Source organism: Sebastes fasciatus, chromosome 4 (assembly GCF_043250625.1).
Source record: "Sebastes fasciatus isolate fSebFas1 chromosome 4, fSebFas1.pri, whole genome shotgun sequence".
NCBI lineage: Eukaryota > Metazoa > Chordata > Actinopteri > Perciformes > Sebastidae > Sebastes > Sebastes fasciatus.
The window spans coordinates 25,171,631-25,193,439 of NC_133798.1; the positions used below are offsets into that span (position 1 = coordinate 25,171,631).

At 40.4% G+C, this 21,809-nt stretch overlaps 1 protein-coding gene across 1 annotated transcript; it reads right to left on the reverse strand.

Annotated features, from left to right (window-relative positions):
* Positions 1-1,192: 1,192 nt before the first annotated feature.
* ano2a (anoctamin 2a) lies at positions 1,193-21,355 on the reverse strand. The gene is made up of 28 exons (XM_074633050.1): positions 21,212-21,355; positions 16,320-16,487; positions 15,843-16,157; positions 14,349-14,444; positions 13,730-13,902; positions 13,405-13,459; positions 12,882-12,933; positions 12,669-12,724; positions 12,332-12,379; positions 11,233-11,297; positions 11,008-11,142; positions 10,725-10,885; positions 9,781-9,863; positions 9,301-9,312; positions 8,540-8,614; positions 8,385-8,441; positions 7,778-7,852; positions 7,080-7,281; positions 6,842-6,953; positions 6,180-6,237; positions 6,002-6,102; positions 5,715-5,878; positions 5,466-5,618; positions 5,162-5,214; positions 4,211-4,389; positions 3,859-3,964; positions 2,619-3,306; positions 1,193-2,478 (listed from the first exon to the last, which is right to left on the reverse strand). Exons 2-28 carry the CDS (start codon positions 16,464-16,466, stop codon positions 1,820-1,822), a joined length of 4,080 nt encoding a protein of 1,359 aa, XP_074489151.1. The 5' UTR covers positions 16,467-16,487; positions 21,212-21,355; the 3' UTR covers positions 1,193-1,819.
* Positions 21,356-21,809: the final 454 nt, after the last annotated feature.

Genomic DNA, 21,809 nt, shown 5'->3' on the forward strand with positions numbered 1-21,809 from the left:
ACCTGAGACGTACAGGGACCTGTCTGTGTGAAGCCAGTCTATTACTCAAACAGTTCATGTACTGCACTTATCCACATCAGATAACAGCCCTGCGTAGATCCTTTATGCTCACTCGTTCTGCTATTGTAGAGCCATTCTTCAAAGACAGCATAAAAAGTAAAAAAAAAAAAAAAAAAAAGAAGGCAAATATTTACTCATGAACTAATGCTTTCCTTAATCTGTACGATGCACCTCATGGTGTGTGAGGCTTCAGTGAGCATGTTTTTTTTTTTTAAAGCATGCATGTGGTCGCTCACCTGGATAGAAACAATGGGATCCTTCCCTCCCACTCTGTCTGCTCTCGTGATCACACCCTTGAAGTTGCAGCAGGTCCCCTTAAGGTAAGCTTAGCTCAGCTCTGGACACCCCTAACCTGCTCTCAGAGCATTTTGTATTTTTAGTTGTAAACGTTAAGCTGTAGCAGTCGTTTGAGTGTGGGATAGTTACCCTCACCTGCAAGAATTCCCTAGGAATGCTGGGAAGCCCCCCACAAAGGCCCCATTCAGCGGTGGGACAGGAGAGGAGGGGCCAGCGCAGGTTATGGACAGAGGAGTCAAAGGAAACTTTCATACACAAAGAGTGAGAGTGAAACATCACTCTGCATCAATAGCTGTCTGGGTGAATCATAAAAATCAAGTAATCTTGTTTACAATGAACTGTTTTCCCTGCTCAGTTTCTATGGGGGGACATTTCTGGCAATTAATTACAATTGGAAGGTGTTTTTTTTTGTAAATACTTTGCAGGACAACTTTGAAAATATCAAGGATATAAAAGTAAAGCAACACATCACTGAGCATCCATATTAAAATACAGCACACTGAATCCTTTCTCAGTGTTTCACTACACACCAGAGGGGGGCAACAGAGACAACACAATAGGCCTATCAGTGTTGACACTGTCATCATCTCCCAATTAGGATTTACTAGGGACATGTTATGAATGTTGTGCTGTCTTCGTTAGTCTCGTGTTGTGTTCAGCTTGCCATCTCTGAAAGAAGTGATGTTATTTGGCATCTCTTACATATTCTGAATATGAGTAATAACTTCACATAAACAGCATTAAATATAATATAATATAATTTAAAATAATAAATCTAATTTTCACCTTTGCTGTCAGTAATTTGAAGCCCTTGTGTGAACAAAGTTAATAAGACTGAAATGCAACATAAAATACCCATGACCTTGAGAATTCAGAAGGAAAAGCAAGATATCAAAAATATGTCCTTCTTTTATTATCATTTTACATTTTTTTTATATATCAAAACCTTCTAAAAATAAACAGTAGATCTACAAACATATGTGTTGATACTAGCTGTGCTGTATATATTTCCATATTCCTCTGGTCTACAAGGCAGCACTGCTGCATGTGTGGGACTGAGAATAACAGAGGAGCAGTGGCTAATGAGCTGTGAAAACAAACCAACAAAAAACAAACCAACAAAAAAACAGGAATAGAAAGAGTTAAAGTTTCAGTGGTGTTATTGTCTGGCATGGCGAGGAGAGTTTCAGAGCAGTCTTTCTCTGAATTGTCCAGCACTCCCCTTGTCAGGGTCAGCCGTAAACCACGGATTGGTATAAACATCCCCATGAAGATTAAGAGGATAAAAAGGACGTTCCGTTGATCTGGATGGTCTCTCTTCAGACCCCAGGTATTATGTATGCAGATAGGGAGGACAGACGGACGGGTGAGGCTCCAGGCACAGACGGGAGAGGCTAATCTGGATAGTCCTCCCCCTCCCTCTGCCATCCTCTGTCCCTTTCCCTTGGCCTTCCAGCTCACCTCATACCGGCGTGTTGCGCTTCAGTTCACTGGGGGAAGGCGGGATGCAGTCGTCCAGCTTCGTAAAGCTGGTGGAATGGCTAGGCTTGGTGGAGTGCTCCTCGGGACCAGGGGCTCTTTGCCGAGGCGGCAGCGTGCGGGACCGGGCTTTGCCCCTGGAGCGGGGCTGCTGAGGCGGAGGGCCTTTCAGCGCAAATAGTTCAATGGGGGCTTTAGGCTGCTGGGCTGATGGGGACTGTGTGGGACGCGAAGATGATGGTGACACAGAAGTGTGCGGGGGAATGAATGGGTTGGACGAGGCTGATAATGAAGAGCCCAGGGGAACCAGGGGAGTAAGCGTGGCCGCCTGCTGGAACCTCGTGAGGCTGGTGGAGTGGCTGGGCCGCGGCAGGCTGTAACAAGCCTCAGCTCCTTTGTGGCGAGAAGGCAGGGTGGAGCAGCGGGCCTTCGCCCTTGAGCTTTGCTCTCTGGGAGGAGGAGCAATTAGCGAGAAGGGCCTAGTGTCAATATCTGATTTTGCCATTTCTGTCCTGGAGCCCATCAGACTCTGGGTTGAGCCTCTTTTAGATGACGGACGTGACGGAGGCTCCTGGTATTCCTGTTTGGACTCTGAGCGGGGAAGCTCTGTATCTCTAGCTGAGCTCGATGACGGTTCTTCATCTATGTGACAAGAAATAATCACAAGACAAAAACAAGACAAAATTACTTAACAGTAAAGATGACACATGATAAAACATGTAGTGCAAATTGAAGATCAAAAAGAAAAAAGAGGACAGATACACTAAGTTTTCTCCTCTCACCTAACAGGCCCAGCTTGCTCATGAAGTCGTCCAGATCGACAGTAAACTCCTCCATCTCAACTTCCTTCTCTTCAACTTCCTTTTCTTCTTCTTTTCTTTGCTCTATTTCCTCCTTTTCTTCTTCTTTTCTTTGTTCTACTTCCTCCTTTTCTTCTTCTTTTCTTTGTTCTACTTCCTCCTTTTCTTCTTGTTTTCTTTGTTCTACTTCCTCATTTTCTTCTCCTCCCTCTTGCTCTTTATCCCCTTCTTCACCCTCTTCATGTACTTCTCCATCTTTTTCCTTTTCTCCCCCTTCTACTTCTCCAACCTCATCTTCTCCATCCCCTCTTCGCTCTTCCCGTCCATTTTCTTCAACTTCTTCGAATGACTTACCAACCTCTGGATCACTGTCACTGCTCCTTCTTGGTCCATCCAGATTGATCTCAACCCTTACTTCCTCCTCCTCCTCCTCCTCCTCCAACTGATGCTCCTCCAGATCTTCCCGTGGCGCTTCCACCACGATGTCTATGTTGGTGGGCATGCAGTGGATGGAGCGTCTTTGGGAGGCAGGTATTCCATATTCTTCTTGGTCTTTCATCAGCAGAAAATCCATCAGCATCATGTTCTCTTTCTTCAGCTGTTCCCGCAGAGATCGCGGCACGTCTGGGATCATCCAGGCCACCAACATGCTGAGGAACATGGCGAGGTTCTGCAGGGGAAAAAGATAAGGAAACCTTTTTCTTGCAATGTATAATTACATTGACAGAGTATGCTTGGAGTTAATGCTGCTCTATGTATATGTTAAGCCATCTTTTTTTATTATAATAAGAGAAGAACTTCTAGGTTTAACAGGTTTTATTAGCTGCAGATGAGAGTTAATGGTCTTTACAATCCAATTTTCGGAGTGACATTGGCCTTATTAAGCTGATCAGATACACTAATTCAGTTACAGTGGGCTTCAAGAAAAGCACCATAGCAATGCATGGCCTCATGTTACGATCCCAATGAGTTTCACAAAGTGAGGTATACAGATTTTAAATTTTGGAAAAAGAAAGCATCGGATCAGGATATTCTGTGCTGACATATCAGAATCAGGAGGGAAAAAGTTGGTCTAGCACATCCCTACTTATCTATAATATTATGTACTGTATATGCCAGCAATAAAGACAAGATTGTTCATGGATTTGAGAAAGACAGATTTCGGATACCATTTTTTAGACTGACATTAACATAAGCACAATTGTAAATATCAATTTCATACCTGGAAAAATATTACAAAGGCCAATTTTGCAGCCAGGACAGACCAGTACTGTTTAGAGAAAGTGTAAGCATCTGGGTTCCACGGTGGGTCTCTGTAGTCCTTATACCTGAAAAACACAGACGGTGTATTTGCAAAGAGGATCCTGGACATGAATGAACGTGGTTAACAATCAGAGCAAAACCTGGTAATTCTTAGAGAGATATGCCTCAGTAAAATCCCTGCTGTGAACACCACATTTTACAGTTTCTGAGAACTTCAGTCAAGTTTGGGATTTAGATAAAGTAAGAGTTAATCTGCTGGGCTCAAGGATTTAAAGGAAAAGGTAGGTCAAGGTTAAGAGAGTCACTCTGACCTGCACATAGAGACTCCGGTGAAGAGGGTGGTGGTGGGCCCGCTGCCCGGCGGGAAGTTGCTGACATTAAAGTAGGACAGTGAGTGATCTGTGTAGCCATTCATGGTGCCATCCACGCTGTACATGTATTGAAAAACCATACGTGGAACAAACTCTGACGTGAAGGAGATGACAAACGCCTGAGAAGACAAACAGGGAGAGGAAATGACAATACTGTTTCATGATACATCATCGCATACCATTTACTGCTGGCATATCGACTGATTATCAGCTATATTTAACTGTATAGACTAAAACTTCATTCATATAAATAATATTATCTACCTACAACAACTACATTAATGTCAATAATATTTTTTTATAAATTCTCTCCATAGAGCTATACTAATGAGAATAAAAAATGTTTTACACAACAGGAAACAGCTCACTGCCTCGGCCAGACGACATTGTACCCAGAATCATTGAGGCAGATTCAGACATAGATTTAAAGGTACAATGTGAGATTTTTGATCACTAGTAGCGCTGTAGAGCGATGTTTTTACCAGCCACGACAGTGACGCTGATATTGTTTTCACCTTGTGAATCTGTGTGTGTGTGTGTAATCAAGGCAAAAAGTGGTCCTGGAGACATCTACTGTAGCCGGAACTACCACAGAAGCTGTTTGAGTACTTTGACGGGTGTTTATATGTCTGTCTGTCTGTCGGCAGGTTTTGTCACCGCGATAGCATCGCAACCATGCAAGATGCAGTCAAGAAACTGCGGCTGGTGTGATCCCATCGCAAAATAGTTTATAGTTATGAGTAGCCTCCGTTTTGTGATGTGATACACATTCCTGCCTGCGTTTTTTTGCTGCTCCAATGACAGACAGTGGGCGGCGGTAATGTGTAGACAGGGCTATGGGCACAGTAGACATACACACTCACTCACACACACACACACACACAAACTTACATTGGTAATGACAGAGAACTTGCTGATTCCACAGAGAATGTTGTACCAAATCCCTGGAGATAGCATGTGCATGAAGAGAGACAAAGAGGGAGAGGGAAGTGTGTGTGTGTTTGTATAAAAGTAACAGACAGACAGACAGAAAGACAGACAGACAGACAGACAGACAGACATGGAGACAAAGAGACAAAAATGGATGGGCAGAGTGGAGTAAAGGAAAAGAAAGTGATTAAAAGTTCCAGGATAGCTTGTTTCACATTCACACAGAGACTGACAGAGTGGACATGCTCTCGTGTGTCATCTGTACCTATGTCTTTACACCTCACAGCATCAGGCCGTCGGATCTCTGTGACAAATTTTGCAGCGTCGAGGCGAATCTCGATGACGTTGTTGAGCAGAGCGAACGCTGGCGCCAGCGGGAAGGAGGCCACGAACAGAGACACGAACCCATACTGGATTACTGTAAATATGAACACACACACATAGTTAAATAATTAGATTGTGTGATTGCAGTAGTGAGTGGCTCAGAGTGAGCAAGAGACTAGAAGAGACTCACTCATTTCCATGTATTCTGGGGTCACGCCTTCATAGGGTTCAAGGGCAAAATCTTTGTCAAATTGTTGCTTTGGTCTCTTCTCTTCTGCTTTACTCTCCTCATTTTCTGCTGCTCTTTTCTTCCCTTTTTCTTCCTGCATTGTTCTGTACATCTTTTTCAGCTTACTGCAAAAACACAGAGGATAGAGTCTGAGCAAAGATAGGAAAGACTGGACATTTGGCAAATGTATGTTTGCAAATGTATGTTTGCAGAAGTTAACGACATCTACAGTACATATATATACTTACGGTATGAGAACCTCGAACACATTGTTTTGGATGAGCTGCTTTCCGAGCATGATCATGCTGAGCTGGATGCACAACTCGATGAGGCAGCCTGGTGGAGCGCACTGTGGAAAAAAACACACATGTACATGCAGATGTATACACATAAACAATAACCACTAATGTGTGTAACTGTACCTACCTCTTCCATGCGATAGTCTCCAAAGACGTAAACATAATCGCCAGGCCGCCCAACAAACCTGTATGAGGAGAGGACCAAGTTACACAATGAGGCAAATGGTGAGAAGAGAGAGAAGTAAGATTTTATAAGAGAAACTACAGGCGGGGTACAAAAAATCAATATAGCATAGTATCGCAAAATTGTGCGTGGCAATATTGTATTGATACACGGACGTCAAGTATTGATCGTTTATTATATAAACTATTAACTTCTTAACAATCGGCCACTATTCTGTCTTTGAGAGGCTGTTGCAGGCTCAGTCTTCAAGCTAGAGTGAAGAGTTAAGGAATCCATTGTTACAAACCATGTCACGTTAGCTTGTCGAGAATAACGTTAAATAACTCTCCAAAGTTACGCTAAATTCTGGCGAGGAAAAACTGGCATGGCCATTTTCAAAGGGGTCCCTTGACCTCTGACCTCAAGATATGTGAAAGAAACTCTGAGATGAACAGAGTGAAAACTGTATCTTATTAGATAAAACAGATGTTGACAAACTGCATAATTTGCAATATATCGCAGTATATCTTATGGCAAAAAATAGTAAGACCATATCGTGACTTAAGTATCGCGATAATATCGTATCTTGGGGCCTCTGGTGATTCTCACAACTAAGAGACACACACCTGCCCTTGAAGAAGGCCACATAGAAAATAGGTGCAAAGGCGTTCATGGACTTGAGGAAGAAAGACTTAAAGATCAGCTTCTCTTCAAACTCTTCCTTTGTCTTAGGAAGTTCTGTTGGAAAGGAGACACAACAAATGTACACACATCATGTTAGGCACACAACTTAGAAGCGCTAAACTTACATTTTGAGGCTTCCCAATTTAACCCTTTTCTTTGTGACAGCATTAAATACAATACCCAGTTCAGTCAGCCAGACAGCGATGGCTCCATAGACCTCTTCCAACACCAGAACGACCAGCATGTTCAGGATGATGCCTGTGGTGGTGACGGTCATCCTCACGCTGGCCTTGGCTTCAGGATCAGGGTTCACGGACCACACGCTCAACATGCAGATACGATAAACCGCCACCCCAAACACCGCCGAGAAGGTTGCGAAGATCTGAACACACACAACCACAACATTAAACAGTTGGATGACGAGACTGGTGTCAAAGAATATCTACTTTCTACTTCACTTTCATGACAAGAAATGTGTGATGATGACGATAGTGTGCTTTATTTGGTTCATGTAAATATCTATTTTCATCTTTTTCTTCCTCTTATCTATTGATTACTTCTCTCTTTTATCATTATCACTGTTGTATCTTTCTATTATTTTAGATTTACAGCAAAATGTTGCTAGGACTAATTAATGGTCCCTATTGTTGACACTAGATTATTTAGCAGATAATTAAATAATTAGAAATTAATGGATATAATATGGGAAACAGTGAAGAAATGATGGAGATAAATAGACAGTTTATGTAGATTAGTTCACAAACATTATGACGACAGAAAGAAAAAATTTCTGATTTCTGTTAAATGTCTGACATCCTCATAAAAATGACAGATTATTGTGTGATGTGAAAGCATTATAAGAATATAAATTCCAGTACCAGGAATAGTAAGGTGGACACATTGATGAGATAACCTGACAGGTGATCCTCAATGTCCAGGGACTCTGGTTCTGGCTGTCGAAGAAAAACAGGCATATTACTTGGCTACACAGACAAAAACACACAAACATTGGTAGAGTATGTGATGCGCAGTAATTCTGAGCACATGTTCAGCACACACGCGTTATGTTTTCTGTCTGGCAGGTGCGTGTTTGCCATCTGAAAGGACAGAAATCCCCTCCCCTTCTTCCTCTCCCTCCCCCCTCTTCTCTCTCCATCAGTAATCTGGGCTAATCTCAGGAAGGTAAGCGGCTTTGGACTCAACCACCCACTGCAGGTGACGGGGGTTTCCTTTTAGTGAGACACAGACATAAACTCATACACACAGAGTTAGTCTGTAATAACTTTACTGTAGATGAAATACTTAAGACGGGCTATAATATGTGTTTGTATAGATAAAGTTGTTTACTTTCGTGAGTGCAATGCAATTGAAGAATCTGTGTTTGCATTCGCCATGAAGCAAGTGTAAATCACTTCGGTGTAACAGCCCCGCCCTCTCCAACTTTGTTTACATAATGTCCTATCACACAGAGCAGTGCAGCCATACCTGCGAGGCCAGTATGTGGTCTTTTTCTCCATCTACACCATCCCCAGTTTTAGTCGACTGCAACAGAGTAAAAACACATTTTTTCAGTAAAACGTATCAATTTAACCAGTTTTTGTCTTAAAATTGTATCTGAAACACACACTCGGATACAATACCTTCTTCTTAGACTTTGCTTTCAGCTTAGCTTTTTTCTCCTGTAGAGCTTCTTCATATTCAGGCCTCAGCTCCTCCTGCAACACACACATGCACATGTTAAAATCACATGGGATGGCACCACAAAGTAAAGGATCACATCCACCAAGACAAAAATGCTTATATCACAACTTTACAGAATGGAGTCACCAGTTACAGCTGTATAATTTACTGTCACAAATTACTCTAAAGCTACAAATTCACACAACACAGCTACAGTATATTCGCTGACATTTTCGATGGCTGTTGCATGACATTTGTAGCTCTAAGGGGGTGGTAGCCTACACCGGGACAGGTTCAAGTGACTTTAACTCAAAAATGTATTTTCAAAGGGAGCAGATTGAATTTGATTGGATTTTCTGTCCAAACACATACAAAGTTGTTGTTTACATTTTCCTCATTAGAAGACACTATCCACCACAGAGTAAACAGGGTCTTCTCATGGACAGCTCAGAATGTGCTCCTCAAATAAAAAATGAAAAGAAAAATGTGGAGCCTACAAACCAATTTACAGTATAAAGATGAACTGTGAAAATGCATAATATTTGCATGCATTTTTATATTTTTTTCCAGATTTGTTTGGATTTTTTTTTTTAATTAGCTGATTTTCAACTGCTTATAAATATTCAGACATTTTTGGAATTTCTATAATAAAAAGGCACAAATAACACAGCTTCTCAAACCAGATTGTGGCTATATTTAATGGGTATTGAAACTTGCCCACCTGGACTCGCTCCTTCAGGCAGCAGAGACAGAAATGCATGAAAGAGAGAGAGAAACAGAGAGAGAAAGAGAGGGTTAGGCTGGGAGTGTTTACGTTGTGACCCTGCCGAGTCATCAGCAAGTGCACTACTTTAAGAACAGACCAATCCCATTACAGCCCCTTACAGGTCAAAGAGTCGCGTTAATGCATAGGTGGCCATGTGTTTATGTGTATGTGTGTGTTAGGGGGAGGTCACTGTTCTGACACAAATGATTATCTGCAAGGCCAACAACAACTGGCGTCATGATTGACCCGGACCACGAGGTTAACACTCCCGGACCACGAGGTTAACACTCTCACGCTGACTGACTTGGCACTTAAACGAACAGAAGATGAATACTCAAAATGACAAAGCAGTAAAGGCTCTGACTGTGTCTATTCTAAAATAATGTATGTGTGTGTTTATTGCACAGTACAGTACTCTTGAATCTATTTTTGTACCTCCTCATCCTCCAAGCTCGTCAGGTCCCACATATGTTTCAGACACATCTGTCGCCTTTTCCAGTGCTCAAGGAAACAGGCAGCTACAGGAAAGATACACAGATGGAATATTAACATATTTATAAAATAAAAGAACCTGACTTTTTGTTTGAACACACAAGAAAATGCAGAAATATCCTCCACTAGAATTCATACAAACATGAGCCACCTAAAGGTTGGCCTAAAGTACATTTACATGCAGGATAGCATCTTGATGTTGATATCTATATGCATAAAAATACAACGATTATAATACGATTATCACACCAACACTGCTGTGTCACTGCAGTTTCACTCACTCCAGTCATGCACACTCTCCCTGTCACTCCTCCTGTCAGGAGCTGAGGCCAGTTGCATGAACTTAGTTTAAGACTAGTCTTGACCTTAGACCGCTATTGCATAAATATTAAGACTTAATTTGAGGTAAAAAAGTTAGCCACCTCTCCCCCTCCATTACTTTTACCCAACTTTTGGTTAACTATTACAACTGTTTATCCATTACTTTTAGCTAAATTTGAGCAAACTATCTCAACTGTTTACCCATTGCTTTTAACTAATTATCTCAACTGTCTATACATTACTTTTTGGCTAACTATTTCAATTGTTTACCCATTACATTTATGCTGTTTATGTTATTTTGTCCCCTTTCTGTGGTGTCGCTGTTGCATCCACTAATGTTTCTCTTCAGTGAAGTGTCTTATTTCACCCATAATGCATTGCGTGGCAGGCTATCTAAGTCAGTCTTACATTAGTCACTCGTTGGTAAGCTTTATGCAACAGGAAAATGTAAGTGTCTATAGCAAGTCTGACTTAAAATGATATTTAAGACAAAGACTAGGTCTATTATTATGCAACCGGCCCCCTGAAATAAACCTGCCGTAACATGATCAGGAAAGTGTAGTTACCCCACAGAGACATGAAGATGGCAAAGAGGACAGTGGCTCCATTGTCGAACAGGTATGACGCTTGGGCCAGTGAGCACACCGTACTCAGACGCCAGTAGTCGCACACTCCATCACATAGTGGACACATGGTGATGTTCAGGTTGTCATCACATGCCTCCTGGCTAAAATATACATGTGCAAAAACAATAAAAAGAGAATAATATAAATATATGTATGGTGATATAATGTGATGCGCTTCTGATTCGCATACATAAGTTTGAAGAGTGTTTTTTTATCTGCCTACCTTGGCACATTGGTATCCACAGTGAGTATGCCATACACGAAGACGATGATGCCCAGTACAGAGGGAGGGATGAGGAGCTGAGTATAAACACCCAGCCAAGCAAAATACAACCCAATCTGCTCTCCAAAGTACTTCCTGTTAAAATAAAGCCAACATATCAACTACAGTAGCTGCCTGGGTTTGCAGGTTTACAGATTTATATTTTTACATGTTTGGGCTCAGTACCTGATCAGGTCCACAGGCTGGTATTTATGCATGACTCCATAGTTAGCCCATTCTTCATGGAGGAGCTGAAGGACACAAGAGTAAAACACAAGTTAATGACTTGAAAAATTTTATATTTTGCAGGATACAGACGTCAGAATAAAGACACGTGGTGTCTATGTAATGTCAACATAGTGTTGGATTATAAATATGCTGTAGTAACTCGGCTCATATTAATTTACACCGGCTCTACAATTACATTCAATTTGACAATGCACACACATTTTAAATAATGCTTCACCGATTTAACTTTGCACTCCTATAACACTGCAAAAAAGCATCAAAATCGATGCAGCAGAACCAAAGATATTGTCTTTTTTATTCCACACATTCCTTTGCCTTGATGGCGCCTACATTATCCACAATGCAAGTCGACCACTCACAGTTTGGTCAGCTATTCGGGTGTGTTATGCAAGTAGCAGCTAATGTAACTTTTCAGCCCTGACTTTTCAGCCTTGACTCTGATGACATCACTTGAGTCAATTTATGAGATTTTACGCAGCTTCCTCTGGAGCCACAAAAGGCTTTATATACTATAACTTTTTTCACACATGTAGTAACACTCCCCAAGACCTGCAAACAGATGTGATGTGTAATATTGGAATCCCCCCTTTAACGTCTGCAGATTACACTGCCCAGGTAGCACACTGCATTAAGACTGTGAACCAACTCAAACTACAGTGTCACATTCAGATTTGTGCAGTTTCTGATTGTAGAAAATCAAACATGTCTGATGTATTTGCCACTCTGGATCCAGAGGGAGGTTCTGACAGGTCTGAGACTCAACCGTGATGCCATCGATTTTTATCCGAAAACATCACATATACTACAAGATGATGTGCTAATGATGTGGCATTGACCGACCCTATTTTGAGAGATCAGTAAAAGCTCATCATCAGTTGTCATGGCCATATCAGGACAATAATCAGGCTTTTAATAGTTTTATCTGTTCCTCCCTTGAGGAGAGTGACGGGTATCATCTCCAGTGACTTCACTGATATAGTAGTAGGGGAGTTTGAAAACACTTTATCAAAGACCCAATAGAGGCCACTCAACTCACCTGTCTGTCATTTCGCTGATCTTTCCGTCCTCTCCTTGTGAACGACCCCTAAAGAAAAAAAAATAAGTAGCTCTTTATATAGGGATATATTGCATAACAGTATGTCATATTTTATGCATAATCTTAATTGCAGCTAAGGGTTTGGTCAGTATTTTTCTATCCAAATTGTTCAGATTCTCCCCTTTTTTCCCATTTATCTCCGTAAACATCCATACTGCAAATATATTGACTAACCTGTCCTGTATGACACAATAAAGTCCTTTATGTACAGTAGATGTAGCACACGCAACTATACTTTCACATTGTCCAGTGAAGGTGCTATTTCTGTTGTACTCACATCATGCAGAGGGAAGGCAGAGTTGTAGACACCCCGAGCCAATAATGAGTTGATGCCTTATGACACAAAGAGGAAGTGCAACACAGTGTCATGGACACGTTCAGCTTTGTGACTGATAGCATACGAGAACAGGCAGCATGAGATTTGACTGACAGCATGCATATGAACGATATGACAAAGGAGAATGAAACCACAGCAAAAGTTAGACCTCACCAGTGGTTTGGCAAGTTTGTCTGCAGGTAGTGCGTGAAATAATCTCAGCCACCTAGACACAAACAAAGCACAGTCCAAATTAGTGGCAAAAATGCAAAATCTTACCAAGTATATTTGTCAAATCATAGTCAAAATATCTCATAACATTTAATATAGGACACAAAGTAACATTTCAGTGAGATATAGGGAGTTGTTTTTAGACAATGCATCTTGAATATCTTGACAAAATACTACTTTTGAGCATTACAGGCTTATTATGACACACAACACTTCCTAATACTAGTGAAATATATCTCAAAAATGAGTGTTCCCAGCTAATTTCAAGATCTATTTTCATCTTGAAAGGCCATAATATTACATCTTATTTCAAGAAATCTTATCAAGCAAAATTTCACTAGTTCCATTGGCATATTTTTTTTACTTATTACAAGCAAAAACACCTTGTATTCATTGATGTTTACTTATTGTTGAAGTAGTCTTCCTCATAACATAAAATTAGAAGATATAATGTTTCTGGACTCACTATTCTGCTGCGTGTTGCATTATCGAATACAGTTTCTGTTGACTTGATGTCGTACCTGCAGGAAATGACAAGAAGCAGTCACAGTAGTGCAAACAGTGAAAATTCAATTTACGTGAAAGCTCCACTATGTTATGATAAGGATGATGAAAGCACACAGCCTGCAGGTGATTTAGATATGAGGGTGTTATCTAAATCTCTGACCATGACTGAACTGAAAAGCATGTGTGTGTGTGTCCCCCGCCAAGGTCAACTCCTAAAGTGGGTTAGTTTTTTGATAACATTGCTCTACATGTGTGCATGTGAGCGTGACAGTCCAGGAACTCACATGTGGAGCTTGTCTCTGATAAAAGGGTGTTTGAGGGTTTTGAAGTGGACGCGTGTCTGTGAGTCTCTGTGGACGTCAAAGTCGGGGACGTCTGGTTGAAACGGTGTGCTGACTTTGCGCATGAAGGAATCCCATGTACCAGCGATGCCCATCCGTTTCCGCAATTCACACTTCTGTTCGATGAAAACATAGATGGAGAACAGTTTGATCACATCTGCTCAGTCACACGTGTGTTGTATGTTGTATTATTTACCACACTACTAGGGCTGGGCGATATGGAGAAACTCAAATATCACAATATCTTTGACCAAATACCTGTAAATAAATAACTAAATAATTGCAATGCAGCCTTTAAAACCAGGATAAGACAACACTTACGCCATATTATGGTATCCAAAATCTAAGGCGATATCAAGTCTCATATCACGATATCGATATAATATCGACATATTGCCCAGCCCTACACTCTACACGTAAATGTCCTATCGCTATTCATGTCACGTTCTACAGCTTTCTGACATACAACTCCTCAGTCTTAAAATGGGATTGTGAAGTGCATCCAAATGAATCTTCAGCAAATGTTAATATTAAAGAACAGGGTGTGTAATTGGCTGCTGACCTTTCTGACAGCAACTTTGATCTTCTGAAGCTCTGCTTCTCGACTGAGTATCGGCCACGGGATGTGCAGCCGAATAAACCCTTGGCCATTTGCCCTCTGCACACAAACACACACATTAACACACACATTAATATGATATTTGAACATGAAAAAAAACACTATATGCATAACTTCATCAACCAACCGCGTACATGTCAAATTGGATTTGGATTACAGGCCTATACTGTATGGATAGATTAAGTGTGTATCTGTCTTATTCACTGCCTTTGTCTTCGCATGTAATTGCTTTTGCTGCTTGTCCTGAGGCAGCCAGATGAGCCGTCCTTAAACCTGTAAGTATGCTACTTTGTGTTATAATGAGTCTGTTTGGTATGGAATCCCATTATTTCAAGCCCAGAACCTCCCGGTCCTCCAAAGTATAGAAAATTAGTGCCGATTATGTTGGGATAGGTACCTGCAAAAGCCACAATAATGTAGATCAATTTTGATCCTGTGAAAAGTGACAAGCTATTACCTAGCTTCTGGACCACTGAATTACAAGCTGCCCATTGCAATTACTGTAATAACCTTAGTGCAAGGCAGATACAACTGCACAGGCTCAAACAACTCCTGCTACACCTCTAATGTTATATGTTAACAACAATTTACCAGCAAATGTCCAGTGGTAGCATTAAAATCTATCACCAGGTTCTGCACTCCTGTCAAGATCACTCTAATTCTGATCAGAAGATTATTTCCACAGTTTGGCTGCAAAGTGAGATTATACAAAATAAATTGCACATTCAAGAGGAAAACTAGGGTAAACTCCCTCATGTTGTACAGAAGCCCACACAAACAACACAACTGAGCATATTCATACACTGATCCACAACACTACAATCAAATCCTTCACTGTTCAGTTCCCGGAACGTTAGCCTACTCGTATTTGACCACAGGCAGACAGCTACACATACTGATACAGTATACAGTGACCACTGAGAGCCCCCTTCAGCCCATTCAATCAAAATTAAACCCACCAATCTCCCCCAATGTGCATGCATGTGTCAGCACACACACCTCTGAGTAGTGGATCACTCTCTAATAAGGTCCTATAATCTGGCCTTTGGCTTCACACTTACGGTCAGCGTTCTTAATCCTCAACCAAAGCAGCAGCTGATTTAACGCACAAGCGTCTCACAACTACACACACGCAAACACACACACACACAAACATGCATGTGCACACATAGAGAAAAAAAAAACACACTTGCAAATACATCATTGTTATTATTGTGGTTATTATTACTATACTGTACCCCTGATAATCAATACGTTCTCTCTTTAATTAGAGTCCCGGCCTGTCTTCAGGGACAGGCTGAGTCTTATCCTCCACCTGTTTGGCAGCCGTCCAATCACAGGATTTGTGGTCACATAATTTAAGGATGGATGTCTAAAGGAGTGTACAGTAGATGAAGAAATAGTCATGGTGAGAGCACTGTAAAAGCAGATACACACCTCTTTATCACGCTCTAGCTGTAGTCCAGCATCCATTAGACCCGCTTCAAACTCCTCCCTCATGATAGCCTTTTCCTCCTCAGACAGCCTTGACTCCTCCGCATCTCCTGCAGGTGCACCTGCGTCCCCAGACTCTCCTTCCGTTTCCCAACGGCCTGTTAACGGGAATGGTATACTCCCAATACTCCCATTGGATGTGATGGAAAGGCGTGCCCTGGACGCCCACCTTTTTTTGTATTTGTAGCAAAGCATGTAGTCCACTTTTCTCTTGCCATCGGCAAAAAAAATCCCAGCGCCTAGATCGATGCCAGACTCCTACACAAACGCACAAAAGCGCAGACGGGTAATTAATGAGGGTTACAAGTAGGGAATTTAGGGAGTACTATAAGAGCATGACAATTAGGGCATGCTCCATGTGCTCCCTGAGCTGACATATTGTTGCAGGATGTGAGTGTTTGCATTCTGAGAAGACCGTACCGGAGGAGGAGGCTCATCGTTGTCAGGGGGGTTGACAACGCCTCCATTGGCGGCATCAATCCCAAGCCCGGACAGCGAGCAGGCCAATGACACGAGCTTCGCTGAGCGAAAGGAAGACGACTCACTCATATCTCTGGTTCCAGGCATACCTTCTTTTCCGTTTCATCACTGTTGGTACATGAAAAGAAACAAAGTTCAGTATTCAGAAGTTGGGATGACCTGGCAGCTCTGGCTTTAATTGAAAAAAAAAGTTCCATTAACGGCGGAGCCATTCCTCCCAGTAGGATCATAATATTTGAACACATTGGTCCCCAATCTTTTTGTGACCCTTTAAATCGACAATCGTCTCTGATTGTATATCTAACAGTTGTGAAGAGTAAATTTCTTCCTGGTTTAAAAATGCTAAATGTAAAATTATCCAATAATTATCAAGGAATAAAGCAAACAGTAGAGCAAAGTCTGAAAAAAACATAATTCTGCATAAACTAATTTCTTGTTAATACCGGTATGGAAGCCCATTAATGCCACTTGGGGAAAAAATGGGCAACCTAAATGTTTTCTTATTACTAAGCGTTCTTTTCTCACAACTATAATTTATTAACTCATAAGTGTGTTTTCTATAGTGGCAGAAACGTGCTTCCATTTGTTTGAACCACTATAAAGCCTATAAGATGCAACTGTCTTTGAGTGAACGGATTTTCTTTAATTTTGAAGCGTTAATAATGGCCTCTAGCAGTTATTTATTGTTTAGATATGTCGAGCCAGTGATATACATTTAAGAATCCTTTCACGTTGATTTTACTTTTAAATATGTGGTTGAAAAACCACACAGTTGTCGCTGTTTTAGACTGACAGAGTAAGCCAAAGTTAAGCTGTCTCATCTCTTTTTTCCCCAATTGAAACTGTAGGCTCAGATTAAGCTCACAGTTCAATCCAAGCGGCACAGTTTACAATCTGTTGAGGTAATTTGGTCACTGGGATCATTCTTTAGAGATAAAGAAGGAAGTGTTAAGAGGAAACCGAGTAGTTAAGTCTCACTGTAATAGAAGCGCATGCGCATCCCCGTGCTTGAATCCACAGACATAAAACATGGAACAAGTGTTTTAAAGTGCACAAAATAACACAGCTAGTCTTCCTAAAATGTGCAATTCAGTTTCTCAACTGTTCCTCAGCTCAGAAATATCCAAATAGACATGAATGCTGTTACCAGTATGCATCGTTTTGACGATTTTAAGTTAATTAAATAAGGACAATAAGCCCTGATATAGGCCTATTGGTGCCCTGTGTGTTTTCCGTCCCTACATGTTTTTCAGTTCTTGCAAGAAATGTATCTGATGTGGGAGAGCGTTGTGATTGAGCTTCAGTCAAAAACTGCGTCTGTCCCCTAATGCCATGTCGAATCTGGAACGTAATGAAGTGCCCTGTTGGATGCCCCTGTGGTAGATAAAATATGATAAAGTGCCCTCTAGGGTGTCCTTCCAGTGGAGAACATAAGATAAAGTGCCTTCTAGGTTGCCCCTCAGTGGAGAAAATGAAATAAAGTGCCCTAGGGTGCCCTTCCAGTGGAAAAAATTAGATAAACTGCCCTCTAGGGTGTCCTTCCAGTGTAGAAAACATGATGAAGTGCCCTCTGTGTGACCTCCCAGTGGAGAAAACAAGATAAAGTTTGCTCTCGGGTGCCCTTCTAGTGGAGAAAATTAGATAAAGTGCCTTCTAGGCTGCCATTCCAGTGGAGAAAATGTGATGAATTGCCCTCTGGGTGCCCTTCCAGTGGATAAAACATGATAAAGTGCGCTCTAGGATTCCTCTATGGTAGATAAAACATGGTAAAGTTCCCTCTAGGGTACCCTTCCAGTGGAGACATAGACATAGGGTGGCCTTAAAATGGAGAAAACACGAAGTAGTGCCATAAAGGCTGCCCTACATGCTAGAAAACTTTCTGCAAGCTGGGGTTCGTTTTAATTTTTTTCACCTATAACTGTTAATGGTCTTTGAAATTAATTTCTTGACTTATAACAAGCAGTGGAAATGTATATTGCCATTTTTTTAAATTAAAATGTTAATGTATGCAGTAGTGTCCCTCTTAGTAATCATACAGTTGAGGTCTGAGTCACTTAAGTGATCAGGTGGTAAGAAGTGAAAGCTATACATTTGGTATTTAACACCTTAAATCTTATTTAGACAAATGTACCGGTTATGTTATTTACCCCGAAGTAAAAGTGACACACAGATTCCATCATTAGATGTTATTGCTGGTGAAAGAGGAAGGGGTTTGCATGCAACAGTTGTGCCATGGCAGTTTCAAACTACATGTGAAGCCATGAGACATGAGAGATGCAAATACACCAACAGTCAACTAAACACCGTACACATACACACATACAATCCGTCAATCCCCTTACATGTGCACACCCACACACATCCACGATAATCCCAGTTAACCATGTTGGCAAACACAGAGCTGAGATGGAAATGGAGAATATGTTGCTTAGAGGTCAAAGCAGGTCAAGAAGATGTTATGTAAATTATCAATCCATCAGGACACAGTGATATTTAGATCAGTGGTTCCCAACCTTTATGAACCTTTATCTTTCATCCTAAACTGACAGCGTTATCGATGTATTTTAAAGATATATTGATACAGGAAGTGCATTAGTGCTACTGTGGGTTGTTTTTTGAGAAACATAGAGAGGTCCGAGTTTGTTTATCTCCTATGCTGTTAGCCACATGCTGCATGTGTGGCGCATTAGTCACTTAGCTTATTAGTCATGATACCTTTTCCCCAATGGCTGATTTTCTTGCAGCTTTCCAAGAATGTTTATACGGCTCATGCTAATCAATATGTATGCACACTTTACTTTTAATTAAGCATCGACCAGAACATCTACTATGCCTTGCAGATTGTATTTCTTATTATTCACTTTCCTTACAGGACTGCAACCAAATACAAGAATGTATATTTTTGTTTTGGAAATTTATACCAGTGTATGCATCTTAACTGGATATGGTCGGTACTCGTTTTTGGCATGACTGTTGTCTTATTGTGTTTATGGTGTTTGTACAGTGTTTTTATGCTACCATCTTGGCCGGGTCTCTCTTAAAAAAACAAACAATTTGAATCTCAACAAGGATTTTACAAAGGGGGAAATCTCTCTATCTCTGAGTAGCCAGTAGTAGTATCTTCTTTTTTATATATTTATTTATCTATTTTAATGTTTATTTAATATTATTATTTAATATTATTTTTTTTCTCCTCTTCTTTTTTCTCTATTCATTTTTAATTAATTTTATCATATTAATTTAATCGTTTTTATTATTTTTTATATGTATTATTATTATTATCATTATTTCCTGACATATTTGTGGATATTCTCCCTGTATGTTCTACAATTTGAATTGTATGTACCCATGATTGAGAATCAGTTATGTCGTATGCGGTCAGCTGTGGTAATTATTCATTAATATATTAATATATGTATTTCGCTTTAGCAATAATGTAACCTGAACATTCATGCCAATAAAGGTTATTTGAATTTGAATTTGTTGTTGTCTGTGTGTATGTTGTTGTTTGGTAACGATTGATGTGTTGTTCAGAAAAACATAAAAAATAACTTTCCCTGAATAGTGACTGCTCTTTTGATTATTGACAATTAATAAAAACACCTTTGAAAGAGCAACCAACTTTTCCAGTATTTTCTGTTACTTTTAGTGGACACATTTTCCATAAGAAAGGAGAAATTTATAATTAAAGTGCACATAACGTCTGTCAATAACATATTCTGCAATATAGTCATGTACAATGTACAATCAAATACATGTTATTTGATTATATTATTTAATTCTGACAAAATTGCTTCTTTGGAAATATCAGTTTAATATTAGTCTATGGTAACAGACCTTTTTTTTAAAATCATATTTCATTATTAGCATTTTTATTTCTTACTACTTACTACTTAATATGTTTTGCATATCCCTCTTGCCTGTTCACTCTGGAGATGGCACAAGAGGAATGCGCAAATGCATCCAAGTATGCGTCTCTGCTCGGGGGCTTAAAGGCCTTAAAGCTCTGTGACAGCTCAACAGAGGACTGTCAGCTGCACCATCACACTAACACACACCAACACACTAACGTGAACAGGGTCTAATACTGTCTCTCCTGGAGTACAGCAGATTTGCTAATTTTAACAGATGCTTGATTCCTTTCTAAATGCCAGAACAGCAACTCAAACAAAGACTTTAATTTGAAATGATGTGATGAATCAAATCAAATGGACCTTGCAGCAAACTTTCCCTTTAACCTACACCTGTCTGTAAATTTCAATTTCTTATAGTCATCAAAAGTAATTAATTTCCATGTTGACTAATTAATCCTCCAGCTGTTATTTTAATAAATATGTGTTTAATTAAACACTCATTAATGCAACAGTTGTTTGCACCCACATAGTCAGATGGAAAAACAGCCTCAGCACCCTGGTACTGTGCAATTTTTTTGTTTATAGCTTATTTTGTATATTGTATATTGGTAGAATTTCAAATTTGTTTATTCTTATTTTATTCTATTCTTTTGTTATTATACTGCTTACTTGCACCAACAAAACCAAAGCCAATTCCTAGTGTATACCTCTTACACCTGGCAATAAACACGATTCTGATTCTGATTCTGATTCAAATACTAAGAGCAGTATCTCAGCTCAACCTTTGTTTACAGAGTTTAGGCCTCCTGCACACACAAGCAGCTATAGTTCCAACAAAGGAGTGCAAAAAGTGCAAAAAGACGCAGTCAAAGTCGACAGCAGGGAATATAAACAACACAGTAAAAGTGCACTCTGCTCTTTTTTTTTTTTTTTTCCCATCACACTTCACATTAAAGTAAAAGTGAAAAGTGGACTCACCAGTGCTCGTGGAGGATCAGTGCTTCGCTATGGAGATGGATGATAAAGACGCGCGAGACGCACAGCCTGCTGAGGGGCTGAGATGGTGGACAATCCGCGCGCGCTCCCGGAACCCCCTGGCTTAACACGCGCGCGCACAGTGCAGCTAATTCCCTAACCGTTTCATACAGTACAGGAGGGAAAGAAGCTGTGATGCATATTACCGATGAGAGAGGTGTGGGGGTGAACCATGAGAGAGGGAAGAAAGAGCTTAAAGGTGACCAGATTTGAACCTCGCCTACCCTCTGCAGGTCTCAGAAGACACATAAAAAACAAATCAGTGCAAAAAACAAGTTTAGTGTCTCACATAAAGCAGCAAACATTCATTGTTTTATTGTTTGATTGATATATACATTCATTAGTTCTCTTAATCAATGATAAGTAGCAGCCCAAACCCCCAGAGCATTCAATTATAATCATTTGAAATGCAAAGCAATGCTTTTCTATGCACTATCTACCTTTAAACATGCATCTGCAACCATCTTCGACTCCAACCACTGGCGCACTTTACACTATACATCCTATATAGCACTTTATAGACTGCACATATGCGCATATT

What these genes read in the sequence shown, in the direction of transcription:
- ano2a (XM_074633050.1), bottom strand. Translation starts at nt 16,466, where the DNA reads ATGCCTGGAACCAGAGATATGAGTGAGTCGTCTTCCTTTCGCTCAGCG. An exon ending in ACCACATACTGGCCTCGCAG is followed by an intron (nt 7,853 to 8,384) that starts GTATGGCTGCAC and finishes TTTCTTCGACAG; the next exon opens with CCAGAACCAGAGTCCCTGGA. An exon ending in CCTTTGTAATATTTTTCCAG is followed by an intron (nt 3,307 to 3,858) that starts GTATGAAATTGA and finishes TTTCCCCTGCAG; the next exon opens with AACCTCGCCATGTTCCTCAG.